At 34.4% G+C, this 15,399-nt stretch overlaps 1 protein-coding gene across 1 annotated transcript; it reads right to left on the reverse strand.

Annotated features, from left to right (window-relative positions):
* Positions 1-3,510: 3,510 nt before the first annotated feature.
* On the reverse strand, positions 3,511-8,005 carry LOC138330904 (uncharacterized). Its single transcript, XM_069278390.1, has 3 exons — positions 7,866-8,005; positions 6,300-6,550; positions 3,511-5,542 (listed from the first exon to the last, which is right to left on the reverse strand). The coding sequence occupies exons 1-3, from the start codon at positions 8,003-8,005 to the stop codon at positions 4,182-4,184; spliced, it is 1,752 nt and encodes a 583-aa protein (XP_069134491.1). The 3' UTR covers positions 3,511-4,181.
* Between the last annotated feature and the right edge of the window lie 7,394 nt (positions 8,006-15,399).

The following is a 15,399-nucleotide window of genomic DNA, read 5'->3' on the forward strand; positions in this document are numbered from 1 at the left end:
GTTCTAGACGTAGGCCTAATACTTGCTCGAATGCCGATTTCAGAAGCGAGTTGTAATAGATGGGTATGGAGAAATAAAATACGTTTCCGGAACCGGATAGCCAAGTTACAAACATATGACGTCATAGAAGGGACGGTCTACGTTAAGCTTTGCGCCATCATGACAAGGATTCAAATCACATGTTGTCCATAGTCCATCAATCCGTACGTTAACATTTTTACCGCCATGTCACAGAGAATACAAAACGGATATTTCTTAAATTTCATAGTTAGCCCCTAGGAACCATGTAGTGCATATTGCTTTTTGAAACCGACTGGTAACAAGATGGCCTACACGCAGCCATATTGAATTTTTATAATTAAAGTTTTTTTTCGCTATTTCTCAGAAAATACTGCCGGGACATTACTCCAGATTCAAATATAGGCACACATTTTTTTGGGACCGATCGGTCAACAAGTTGTTGAATAGTTAGCCATCTTCGATTTTAACAGTTGAAGTTTGTTACCACTATTTCTTATAAAGTACTGAAGGAATCTTTCTAATATTTCATTCATAGGTTCCCCATCTCTTTACCGCTATCTTAAAACAGATTTGATATTCAAGCAGAAGCTTTCTTTACTCATATGCTATCACCGTTTGAGGTTTGAACAAATTCCGTTGATGTATTATCAAGTTATCACCCGGAAACATGTGCAGCAATCTATTTGTAGCAGCAGTGACCTTTGTAGTTGACCTTTTGAACCAAATTTAATCCCAAGCTGTATTTTCTTATATGTTATCATTGTATGACGTTTGAACGAATTTCGTTGGTGAAACAATCCATTTTTTAGTAACAGTGACCTTTGTAGTTGATTTTTTGACCCCACATTTAATCCCAAGCTGTATTTTTTCATATGCTACCTGTACCATCGTGGGAAGTTTGATCAAAATCCGCTTATGTTTTCTCAAGTTATCGTCTGGAAACGAAAAAAGTAACAATTTATTTTAAGTAACAGTGACCTTTGTAGTCGAACTTTTGATCCCAGATTTAATTCCAAGCTGTATTTTCCCATATGCTACCATTGAATGAAGTTTAATAAAAATAAAGACAGACCGACAGACGAAAATAAACATTATAAACCCTTCATCGACAGGAGACTAAAGCGTGCTGAAGATAGAGAGGGAAAGGAAAGAGACAATAACAGAGGAAATATCCCTCTTTACGTTTACAGAGGGATATTCTTTGATAGTCTCCAGAATGTCTAGGGATCTCGTGTGATCACAATATCGGACTTTGTCTAAACATTTTGCGTTCTAAATATTGTTCAATTTACTAGAATGCATTAAAGAAGTAATTGAATGCTGTTTACACAATTTCGCTAATAAATCCTTGAAAGTCTTCTTTTGTGTTTACAACAAAAAACTTATGATAAAGGTATGTTTGTTTGATAAAGAACATTTTATTTTTTTCTTCACAAATACACAATATGCCCATTGATAGGATTCAGATGTTACTAGGTACACTAAGAATAAATAATAGAGACGTGTCCCTATATATATATATACATTGTATGTGGATACGCCGGTACAATGACAGCTGGTCGATATCTCAGAGTTCTGTTTGTAGAAGGTGATTTTAAACACAAAAGACAAAAACTTTTTTATTTAAGAGTGGCTGATTTCAAGGATTTTTATCAATATCACGTGTCACACCACTATAAAATGTTATTGTAATCTTTTAGCTGTTTTGTGGTGTCATGATTTTTTATCTTGAAGTGGGTGTTTTTTCATTGATTTATTCTGTACGATAACACTTCCAGTAATGTAGTTTGTCCCCTTTGGAGTAACACCAAAAATACTGTGAATGAAAACGGACAGCCTAAAAGTAAGCTGACTTAGAACTTATTAATTTGCCTTTTTGACGCAGAAACAAAAGAAATATATATCAAATATCCTTTTTGTACAACCTTTAAAGTTAACTAGTTCCACGCTAGGATCTATAAATATTATCAATAACAATAATACGCATGATGATTTACAGCGAATAATGCATTATATGGTCACTTAAACTATCATAATGTTTTAACTAGAGGGAAAAATAAACACGGACATGCTGCCATCAAGCTTGCACATTCAAGAGTGTCTTCATTTTAGACAGAGATAGTCTCATCAGTTACATTTTTCCAAAATGTTTCCTAATTTAAAATTTACAGCTGAAGTTTTAATCCCATTGGTCAGTAAGTACATTTATCATTAGCTGGTATACATAAAACATGTTTTAAAAGTATTTCCCTGTAATAGATACTAATTAGAATTTAAATTTTTGTTGATCACATGCATAGTATTCCCAGGAACATGTACGCAAAACAATTTCTAATAAAAAAACCAATAATAAGCTAGGATGTAACATTTTCGCTTTCCAAGGCTCTCCTCCGACATCATGCTTGAATACGTCGTCATAACTACCTATGATGACATCACAATAGTGTTATCACACACATATGTTACGATGTTAAGGTATGACCAAACGGAACTCCACGGATGGATGTAAAACATTACCTCAGATATGAAAAGTGTAAGACGTAAGGAAATCAATTATTTGTTCGTCGGAAACCTAATAACGCTCTAAATGTGTAAATTTGTTATGTGTCAATAGGATTAGACATTAGGCATAGCCTATCTGAGTCTTTTCCTGAAATATTATTATTTTATCCTTCGAGACTGATAACACACAGCATCAAAGGCTGGGCACATTTTGAGGGGTAGTGTCAAAAAGGAAAAACAGTTATTATGAAAGTTTCGAAATGGAAACGCTTGTATCACATTCGAGGTCAATGTACGACAGTTACACCCGAGGAGTTCCGAGTGTGACATGAATTCGAACACACATCAAATCTGAATTGCGACAGTGATTATGTATAACCATGCAATGTAATGAAAAACTTAAATACCTTTCTTCACGTGATTTAGAATTTGCCGTACCTAGATTAGGCAATTGAGAAGAGTACTAATACGTCGGAATATACATACTCAATTTCCATTTTCAGTGACCAGTTCGGATAGACTGATTCCGATTATATGTGTTAGGTCAATAATATAGAATAATACACTATAATTTACTGCAAAGCGGGTAGTTTATATTGGCTTTATTCGCTTACGGAATCTTTTCTGCATTATCTTTCCAAAGTCAGGGTTTGTTTAATACATCACTGTATTAAAATCAAATATATACTTCGGTGCATATCGCTCTCCACTCCAGTTCATCACTAATATTTTACTAAACATAACTCAGAATAAACACAACTTATTCTTTATTTACACACATGAAATGATTATTTATTTTGAATTGGAATCCAAAGAATAAAAATTAAAGTATATATTTACAATACAATTGCTTCACCATTCACATAAAAAACGCATGTTTAACATCCACAAAACTATTTTATTATTGGATCTTAACAACAAACAGTTAAGATTTCCTTTATATACAAGACGATGTTTTAATATGAAATTTACATCTATTGATGTTTCTAAATCTTTTGAATGAATAGATGAAAACTAATATTAAACTACATGAGGATCTGACAAAGCAAATTAGACTGTTTAGCCTGCGATCATAGTATATAAAAACACACATATTCGTTGCTGCTTATGTTTTGGAGACAAAACATGAAAATGACATTACTTGTATAAAAAATAACAAAATATAAAATAGTCGAAATTATATGATGCATAAGAAACAAAATTCATATGCCTCTTTTTACACCGGTATGAATTTGTCGTTAAGGGGAATCTGTTTAGGTTTAGCATGCTATTCGATCATATTGACTATCCCCATATATGTTGAAAAGATATCTTTGTCATTAAAATAATTTGTTATTTTACTTTGTGTATTTCTTTTATTATCTGAATCACGTTGATTTCCACCCCGATAAATTAAATGGGAATTCTCGATCAATTTATTTCACTTGCAATGAAAATATTTTTGCAGTGAACAAACTTTACATCGTCTCCTTACAACACTATCTAGATGCCTTGTATAAATGACAAACGACTGAATTATCAATCCAATAATACACACCGAAACTAAATGATAGTAAATTAAGAAAAGGTATACTATGAATGTCTAAAATAAAGATGATTTTGATGTGAAAAATATTATGTCATATTCCATATTCCTGAAAACAATCAGAATTCACTTATTAAAATAGGTAAGGTTTAGAATACCAATATATTATAGCATTTAAATTGGTGGTTGATGTTACGGTTGACATTCCATTAGGGATGGTCAGCATCTTACAATCGCCGTTACTATCGATTTCAAACTGTAAATGGTGTACCGGGAACTTCATTGATATACCTCCATGATTTAAAAAACTATAGGAAAATCCGCGACTATGACTGGCAAAGTATACAGAAGAACTAGCTGTATAAGTTAAAAAATCGGCTGCGAAAACAAGATTGTAATTTTCATTTGTGTCAAGTTTTATCCGAATTGGTTGCCCATTAAACACAGCGTCATGCAAAGTGAAATCCGCATGAGATGAACCTCTGACAGGTGATGTTCTGTAAACCCATGTCCAAACAGAAGTATCAACAAACCAGCGCACTGTCGAATTTCTGGTATGGTTATTCAAGTAGGTATTCTGTTCAAAACCGAATTCATAAGATATGACTTCACCAGAGGACGACACTATAGTGACAGTTCTTTTGAGATCGGTCTCCATGTCTTCTGATACTAACTCTGAGGCTAGCATCGCGTATATTTCATGATTGTTGAAAAATATCATTTCGACAATTGATACACGTTCACCAGTATCGACCTTGAGCTCATGCCCGGCATCGACATATTCCAAAAGCGACACGAGGCTTCCGCCGCCAGAATTGGAGTACACAAACTTCCAATTATTTGACGTCAACAGTGTATAGTTTTGGGATGTTCTGTTGAACGTATGGGTACTTGAATCCCACCAATCGACAGTGTTCAGATAACCTTCCTGATCAAGCATGACACTTGTCCAGTTCGTTTTTGATGCTATCCATGGAAATTGTCCTGTCATATTAGTCCCGTAATACATGTCATAGAGGGGGTATCTAGCACTGCCAACCGATATCATAAAGTCCGTTCCATTAACAATTTCAAATGTAAGGTTGAAGCTTGGGTCGAATGCGCCCATTGTCTGAGAGACAACAGTAGTGGGATGATCACTTGTGAACCAGGTCATCTTAACACCAATCGAAAATTCCGATTGGTTGTCATATGCCCATGTTGTTTGTCGAAGTAACCCTGTGGTACACGCATAGAACACTATTCGTAGCTGCGAACTTGACTGTTCAGCAGTGTTATGCACTGACTGCACACATCTATGTTCATCGCCATCAAGTATAGAGAAGACGGCGTCTGCTTGTATTACGAAGTCATCGTATACTCCAGGATATTCTTGTATCAGAACCCGCACTGACACGCCGCTGTCGATGTCTGCTATGAGTTGGGTCAGATCGCCGTATGTTGTGTTGGTTGCGTCCGTATGCACAACGTACCTTCTTCGATATCCATCTCCTCCTGAGGAGGCAAATATAACAAAAAGTTAGTATAACAGTGAAAACGCAATGAATTATCAAAACACGATATTTTACCTTTACAGTCAATGCAGATGATTCCTTACTTAGATTACGAAGGATTCTTAAAATCGACTTAAATCAAACGTGGCATCCTCAAGTTCAAACCCTGAACTTCATAACACTATTCTAGTTATCTACCGACTAAACTACCTTGTCACCAAAAATCGACTGTGTTCAATTCCGCTATATTGATTCCAGATTGAAATCCACCACATGAATTGTAAAGTTTATATAAAATCGCCATTTCATACAAGATGATACAATGTGAACATACCACAGTCTCCCAAAATACGGACCTCGCGAAAGAACATACATACAAGGGAGGCCGTCCTTGGATAACCAAGGCTGTTAATAGGACGTAAATATAATAAACACAACTAAACGAAATGTGATATCCAAACCCAAGTTTACAGCATATTATGCATTTATTGTCCTGGTGGCAGGGAGACATGACGATTTATTTACCGAAGGTATTCCTATATCCTTTCCGAAGGCGTTTTGATGTAGTCAAGAATGAAAAAAAATCGACTTAAATTCGAATTTCGATGGCCAACGATACTTTCCCGATGATGTAAATGTACAGGTAAAACACTGCATTGTACTTCTAGTTGTATCTTTTTCGCGTGATTTATGTTAGCGAATACTAATCAAACATAAAATACACGAAAATACGATGGTTTACAGTATAATACACTTACTAGGATAGTAGAAACATAATGTGTAGTAGTTTAACTCGTTCAGACAGTTTCGATCATGCCATTTATACGTGTATTTAGGAGACATTATGGTACAATCCTGGTCCTCTGTTTCTGTATGATCGTTTGGTTGTCCAGAGTCCCAAGATGTCCAGCTCACCGGCCCAAACCTGTTGACATAGATCCCTTCTTCGTCAAGGTCATTCACATCGATCCAGTAGTACTTATACGATTGAATAGAGCCTGCTGCATCACTGTTAATGAAATGTTAATAGAATTAAATATACTAATACAAAAATCATAGCTTGTATCCAGGAGGATACGTTCTCATTCAAGTTACATTTCAAGTTAAATATCCGCGTAGCAAAATACCAGCGAAGCAGGTATAGAGAATAACAAGTAAGAGAATCGGTATAGCATATCGATCGCTGTTGGAAATGGACAGAAGAATCATCATTGGTATATTTTATAATCAAAACCTAAATGGAGAAGAAGGAAATAACAACACATATAGCGCTTGAGAAACAGACATGGGACTTCATTTATAGTTCTACTTTCGTTTTAGAGTGTCTTTTATCTTTGTTTTACGTAACTTAATTTTCCTTTTTTTGTAATATTATTATCACTTTACTTATTAAAGTTAAATTGTTTAAGTTAAAATTTAATTCGCAAGGTTGGAACAACTTCTCACACAAGTAAGATGGATATATGTTTGAAACCAAACAACATTCTAAAATATACTATCTGACTTGCTAATTAAATAATCCTTCAGGCCAAACCCATGTGATGTGGTAGGAATGGGCACACAACATGTGTTTTAGATATGATATTAGAGTACACAGCCTTTTGGTTGCAATTACAAAAATGTGGTTGTTTTACATGCAGAACAAAATAACTTGTTTTCATAATGAATTTTCTTCTTAAAATAAATTTTCCTGATATCTTTTACCCGAAATTTATTTTGAATCAGTAATTCCATAACACTTTTCAAAAATAAAATTGCTGTTCACCTACAGCTTGTATAATGTGTGCAAATGCCGTTTTCAAGTGTAACACGCATATTTAGTTTACATAATACAGCAGTATATTTCCATTTTACTTTCAGTTTCCTGTCTGGTCTATGTAAAACCAGATGGGCAATATCAGGCGATTACTCCAATCTGATCAAATGTATAAATATTCAACGTTTCCGCCGCGTCACTGACATTGCATACATGTATACTTACGCCAATATATAATGACCAATTGATTTAAAAAGTCGTTTCAAAGTTGTGCGGTCTTTGAAATCCAAAAGTATTATCGTGTTGACAAAATAGTATGTATTGAAAAATATTATCGAATAGGTTGCCTTTGTTCGCTTGTTTCAAACCGTTTTGGGGGGAACTATATTCAGAAAGTGATGCTTTGGCTGTTCCCTTTATTGAACTTGGTGACGTAAACACTAGCGCAAGCGTGAAATTCTAAAAATATACCAGAATAGTTTTGAATTTGAATGATCGTAATGGAAATATAATGGGTGTCATTCTACTTATCTTTCTTCCGTACACAAACAAGAAGATGGACACATACATTACGCTTCCAAGCCTTTGACTAACACCACTACTTGGAATGACAGCCAGGTAACCTCCAGTATCCTCACATGCTGTCAGATTTATGTAGGAATGAGAACTCTGCACCGCCCAGTAACAGGCGTGATATTCGTTCAGCATGAACGCATCCGACGGACACCCAGCAGCTAGGGAAGTGAAAGGAAAACAATATAATAAAATATGTATATTTTAAAGTTTGTTCAATGTATTTTTGAATCATAGTGTATTTTCTGTTGAATATAAATATTAATAAATTCAAGTCAGCCTACTTTAGGCTGGCTATTTTCATTCATATTTACCGTTGTGCGCTAGTGTGTCGTTGCATACATACTAATAAGTACTATTGGAGACAAGCAACCATAGAATGCCTCTTTTATCCTATATCAACACTTGCTAGGCTTGTTCACTATATGCAAGTACTAGCCGATTTTGTTTACCATAACTGCATCGTAACATTGAACTTTGAACTCGTGTATGAAAATGTTCAATGCATGGTAAAGTGTCTACTTTAAAAAAAAAGAAACACATGGCTTGGTTTACATTTTGACGCAACATTACGTGTATATTGTTGTTTTTCATAGAATTTTGGAAAAATGTAAACAATACTTAAGTTCTATATTTATATATGATAGTAATATTTTTTAAATGAACAATTGTATAAAGAAACGGGAAAAAATATCCCGACCAAGGCGACGTGCATTGTTTTTATTATTGTAAAAATGATGGATGTCAAATGTAAATATTATCTCTGTGTCCGTCCTACGATCGAGTCTTTTGGGGTGGACGGGCGTGAGACCCTCTGACAGAGGTCAGTTATAAAAATATCCTCTTGTCTTTGTTCTTTGAGAATTTAATCGTGTGTATTATATAATAAAACATGCACCGCTAGTAATCCACGTGTTAACAGTAACGCGTCACCACAAATACAATGTATACATCGAACACAAGTGAAGTTGTTCCATCTATCGATGGCGATGGATCTAAGCGTAGATTATATAATCACATGGCTCCCAAGGATGTAATATCGTCAAGTCAGACGACAATCTCAAATACATTGAGCTACTTGAACACTGGTGTTTTGACAACTTCGGCAAACTCCAGTGTGTAAGCGTGCGTCAGCTTTGCCTCGCTGCACAATAACGATCACCGACTTCACACATGTGGCCGAGTACAAATACTTTATGTTGTTACGCTATATATGAACTTTTAGAAAAATTAAATATATCTTTAAAGTTCTGATCTGATTAAACAAAATTATCTCTGAAATTTACTTTTTTGCCATGTTTATTTTACACTAAAATATTGAACTTTTTTGTCGTCGCGGATGAATAATTCTATCTTACGTGAAGAGTCATCATTCACTGTTCAATTGAGTAAGCTCCTCCCATTTTTGACCGACTTTTATTGAATAATTACTTCACTTTCAAATGACGATTTTATTGCATAAAATATAAATAAAAAGTCGTGTGAGTGTAAATATAGGGATTGGATTTCGCTTTTATGTTAACCATGCTTGTATGGAGCAATTCTGCTGAGGATATATTTAATACTGGGCGCTAACGCGCCCCATACAATATATTCTTAGAGGAATTGTTCCATACAAGCATGGTTAAGATAAAAGCAAAACCCAAATCCTATATATATGCTTATGAAATTGATTACTATCCTAAACAATTGTGCATAACAATTAAAATTGTTTACAATCAGATAAACAGTAATTTTAATTGTTATGCACAATATTTGGGTAGACGAATAAACAAAATCCCATGCTTCCGTTTCATTACTTTTAACTTCCTCTATCATCATTCCTAACAGCGCTACATCTTGTTTTATTTCAAAGTCATATAATATATATAGTTTAATATTAAAACATTTTGATTTTTGAAGAGAAAGAGGTGTCTAATTTATCACATGATCCGTCCGATATCCAGCGACCTTGCCTTTGTTATATTTCATTTTGTATAATTTCACTAGTGTAATTCAAACTTGTGCGCATGTTATTGGCTGATATTTCATTGTGACGTCATGACCTGCCGTCAGTAAACGTTGTGACGTAATAGGGGCCTCAACTTGTTAGCTTCGAATTGTAGGTTGTTAAAGGGACAATTCAGTCTAAGAGTACATTAAAATTTGCGCATAAATCAGAAACAAACCAATTCTAATAAGATATTAGATAAGTTGGTTTTACTGTGATATGCCAGAAAAACCCACAGTAGTGAAATGTTCAAACTCGCAGTAGTCGGATGTCTTGTATGCCGAACCCTGTCACTTGCCGGTGTAGTAAAGGATTTTTTTTGTCTAGAACTACTCAAAGCGTTCTTAGAGTAGTGTATTTACCTTATTAGATGCATGTTCTTGTCTAAAAGTAATTTCATCAACTCCTCAGTGGTTATTTATTGCATTTGTTTACGTGCGTGACTTTGGCTCGGCTATGGGTACAGCGTACATGTTGTACCTGCTTAATCGTATTGATCAACGATTTGGAATTTCAACAGTATCAACCAAAATACTTAACAATGTCGTGAAATTTGTCAACATTTCTTGTTATTTGTTTCATAAGGAATGTAGAACAATACCCTCATGTCATATTTTGCTTCGTGGTTATTTAACAAAATTAGCCTCACTGAATTGTCCCTTTAAAGTTAATTTTATAAAAACGAGTGTCTAAAAAATAAATATTTCTTCGCCGTATGAAATGAACGCTCATTGAAGAGCATATATAAATGTAAACTATGTTTAAAATATAATAAGTTTCATTTGTGTTCAGGATATTTTGAAGTGAATATCAATTCCCGAATTATTAAGTTATGTTATACCGTGAAATGATTAATTTTCGTTGGGTTCAAATTTCGTGGAATACAAAAATTTAATACAATCGTTGGGATTTAAATGTTGATTGATCAATTATGTTAATTATTTTAGGAAATAATTACTGGCAGTTGGCATCGTAGAAGGAATTCCATTCTAATGCTTTAATTACATGTAGGAAACTGTTATCTGTCTCTTTGTCACTAGCGTCCCTTTGACACAGTCCCGTGAGCATTGCTGATATTATATGGTACTCGGCAGTTGAATTACACCTCATTTCTGATTCTAAGGAAGAAAGACGTCATAGACGGATCTACATACATTTACACGGTGTGGAAGTTTTCAGATTTACATTTTTCATACAAACTGAGACAGCGTAGATATGCATCAATGATGACTGTGTTACAAAGAAATCATACGTATTTACATCTCCAAAGCGACCTCTTATTCAGTTATAGGTTGGTTTGAGTACGTGTCCATGTACTTAGTCTGTCTTCTGGAAACGTTCCAAATGGCATTAGCAACTATGGTGACGAAAATGTAGTCAGGTGTATCATATACGTATATACTAGACTTGATTACCTGTCTTAGTACCAATTCTCTCCGCTAAGCTGCACTATAGCTACCATGGTTGTTGATATGAACTCTGCAGGTAGGGCGTTAGAATTGTACCCACTGCCCCTACTGCATGATCGTAAAAGGCGACTAAATCTAGAATCTTATCTTGTCTCTCCTTCCTTGCTAACTTGTACGCGCCCGTCCCAGTGAGATAGGTTCCGGGTTCTGTCTCCTGGCTAAGACACACTAAAATCTATGAAAGTGGTAGCTTCTGCTCAAGCTTAGCATTCAGCATAACGAGAGTGGAGAGTGGGACGACTGGTTCGCCCGTTGTCAGTATAATGTGACCGGGTGGGGTGTGTTGCTTGGTGTCTTCGGCGGCATGCTTCAGTGATAAAGCACTATAAAAAGGGCAACAGTTCCATTATAACAGAAGACACAACACGAATATACCACAGTTTCCCAAAACACGCACCTCGCACATGACCGTGTCTGTTAATAGGACGTTAAGTAATCAAAAAACAAACAAACAGTTGGTGATAAGTATTTTCATGGTGAAAAGTGCGTTTTTGCCATTCTACGTAAGTATTGGTAATGGAACCAGTCGCGCGATTTATTTCAAAAGAGACTTCAAGAGACCGAATACATGTTACACTATTGATCTTATGTGATTAACTATCATGCATCGATGCCTCTTAACACGGGTGAACGCTACGACAACATATTTAGTGGAGTCGATACGATTTGCATTAAGTAACTAAGTAACCTTTGCATTGTAGACATGTTCAGTAATTGGTTTAAGACACTAAACACACGGATTTTAAGACATCTATATCTGAGTCTGATTTTAAATTCTACATCTCGTACTAAACTGATAATTAACACGATATCTGCCGTGACTTAAATTTCACATTTATATGCCTCATTGTATTTTCAAGCGCATTGAATTCGCGATTTATTATATAATCGTATAGTTCACTTCATCTAATGATAACAAATCGTGGTAATTAATTTCGCTGCTTCTAATTTCCCGGAAAACAAGTGAAGTTATAATGATCTTAATAAGGCATTTGCAATAATTATTAATTATTATTGAAAAATGATAAAATTGGTTATATCGTGCACTTCTGGCTGAAAGCTAATGGGAGGTATACCTTACCTGTGAGGGTCTGCTCTGCCTTATGGATGTAGGACGACGGGTCGAATGAGCTCTACATACAGAAATAAGTCAAATAAAGTAAACGATTCCATTAGTAATTTCAAACAGGTTTTGAAATGTTCTTTTTTACATTTTTTCTTCATGGGTTTGGGTTTTAAGTTAATACTGCAATTTACCTTATGCAAAATTCGGAAATCATGACCACATTCACAAAGGGAAATTCATCCAAAAATCGTACAATAATCAGCATCAAAAATATTTGCTTTGCAATTCATTATGTATTTCAAAATGTTGTTTATAAAAGAGAAATTGAATAAGTACAATATAACATTTTCTTCTTCATATTTTAACATGGAAAACATGTGTTAAAAATATTCAGCTATTCAAAAATAAGATCAAAGGGCATACGTGACTGAAATGGTATTTCTGAATGAAAAAACTACAACCAAGAATCATAAAAGAAAAAAGGTGGAAAAGGTGCAATGATATGGTAAACTTACCTTCATTCGAAAAGAACAATTTGGGAGGATTTGTAAATCTGTACAGGAAAACTCGCCAACCAAACTATTCAGTCTTTCGCAGCCAAAGGATGTGGCGTTGGTTTGACAAACGTTGAATCCAATACACGACGAGTCCGTCGCGCACATGTTGGCGCATTCTAAAAGTGACCTCGTTACGGAATCGCCGATGACCATTCCATTGTTTGAAGTTGGGTCCAAATACGAATTCGTACCACAGGGTTGTAAAATGTCCGAAACTACACAGCTACTCTCACTTAAACCGAAAATAACAGACAGAAATAATAACGAAACGCTTAAAAGAAACGTTTCCGTCATAGTCATGTGTTCAGCTGATATTTTGATCGTTATTTGAGCTGCTTCTTGAAAATATAGCCAAGGTATTTTTTTCTGAATTACATCATCAATCGTCGTTTTGATGAAGAAAACATATACCCTAGAATATATACTAAAGCTTTGAACTTATTAAACAAAACATCATATGTGAAATGATATTGGTAAGTATGTAATATAAGAATTTGTTCTAGTAGTCGACTCGTTAAGCTACTTAATTCAAAACTACACAAGATCGAAGTGATATAATTATGTCCATACAGTAACTAGGTATCTCGCCAACATCATCACGATAGCCATGCGTGTTAGCTCAGTTGTATCTCGTTATTGATCGTACAACGACATGCGCACTTTTAAATTATCGATTAAACCAAATTCAAATCGTTTGCTAGCTTTTGTTTCCAACTTCGACAACACATCGTTCATCATTGATAATATAAGCAAGAACAAAATATAAACGTGTGATATAACAAAAGATATTCATTCTAAGACCTGATATTGGTGTAGAAAAGGAAAAAACACCACACCAATATGAATTTCAATTTATTGGTGTTAGATAAATATGACAAAACATCCATCATAAGATATATACACACGAATAGTTGTTGTTAAATATATTTTGAAAAAAAAAATAACTAAAAAAAACCATAAAATATGAAACATCTTATCGATTACATCCTATAAAATTATCATCGGCGCGACAGAAATCCAATTAGATAAAACAAGCGACACACGCTTATTGAATGTAGAATGAGAAAGCCACTGATGATCAATACCTTAGATTATAACAATATGATGATCGCAGTAAACGTTGAAAAAGAAAATGAAAAATAAACTTTCATACATGTTGCAAATTTATTGATATATAACTATACTCATAAATAAGTGTCCGTTTTGACGATCAAGGTTCCCCGACAAAAATATAATTGTCATGCAAATAGGTTTTAAAATTGACATGTGTCATTTTTTGTAAATTATCTCTTTTTGCAAATTACCTTACAAACTGAGTTGTCATAAGCAGAATGTTTCCGATGCAGTGCATTATACTATATGATGAAAGTGATTTAACAAAATATTCCAATCTTCTATCATAAGAACAGGCAATGATCGATTGTAAATGTCTTGTAGGAATCGATATCCTTTTGCTGCATATTAATTAAATGTAGAGCTTGGCATTGTTAATGAAGAAAAGAAATGTCGGCATTGTCAGTTAGAAGTCTTGCTACACTTGCCATTATCTAATCCAATTATTTTAATCACGATTGATAATGTTATACATTTCAGAATTGATGGTTTTAGTTTCAAAAAGACATTTAAAAAAGAGTAAATGTTGGATGCGCCAAAATAAAAGAAATGTTCTTTTAAACGTTTTTTTTTATATTTCTTTTTTACTTTCTTGACAAGGTCTATAGGTGCAATTATCTAAATCGAGTTCGACTCTTCCTTTGAAAATAATATTTCTACTTTACAAGGTAAACATTTGTTGTGTGCGGTTTTGTTTGTTCTTCTTTCACGGAAAAAATAAAAATCCTAGACTTCTGATACATATACCGCATGCTGCCTACTTTGTGGGCAGCTAACTTTCGCGGGTTGTAGGAATTTCTCAAAACCAATGCCCAATAAAAATTTTCTATATTCACAATAAAATACCCTTGGCTGTATGATGATCTATAATTCCATTAAAACGCCAAAGTAATTTGTAACACAAATGCACATTATAACCTTGTCCCAGTAAACATTGCTGTCTGTCAAAGTCGAAGGTACAATGAAGATGCAAAGAACAAGCTCTATAGATTGATTGTGTATTCATCAAATACACTGACACTATAGAACGTGACATGATTTTTATTTTAATAATCAAGAATAAAATGGATAAAGATTAAAATGAGATGAGTTTGTCTCAAAGAACATTCCATAGTAGCTTTATGTGTACCTGCCATAGCAGTGGAAATCAGTTTTTTATCAAATTTATAGTGTTACCTTACTGAAACATGCCGACAAAGGCACCACTTAGCAAGGCAATATTGAAAGAGCAAATACTGCCAATATTACAAAGATAGTACGGACATATCAACCCAAACCATACAGACATTTACAGCAACACATTACGTACATAACAGGTCGTCCTTAATCAACCT

This window comes from Argopecten irradians, chromosome 9 (assembly GCF_041381155.1).
Source record: "Argopecten irradians isolate NY chromosome 9, Ai_NY, whole genome shotgun sequence".
Classification (NCBI taxonomy): Eukaryota; Metazoa; Mollusca; class Bivalvia; order Pectinida; family Pectinidae; genus Argopecten; species Argopecten irradians.

Excerpts from the sequence above, each read along its gene's own strand:
- LOC138330904 (XM_069278390.1), bottom strand. The coding sequence starts at position 8,005 with ATGCTGAACGAATATCACGCCTGTTACTGGGCGGTGCAGAGTTCTCAT. Across the intron at positions 6,551-7,865 it reads CAAAGGCTTGGAAGCGTAAT|TGATGCAGCAGGCTCTATTC; the intron begins GTATGTGTCCAT and ends TTTCATTAACAG. Across the intron at positions 5,543-6,299 it reads ATTATGTTTCTACTATCCTA|GAGGAGATGGATATCGAAGA; the intron begins GTAAGTGTATTA and ends TTGCCTCCTCAG.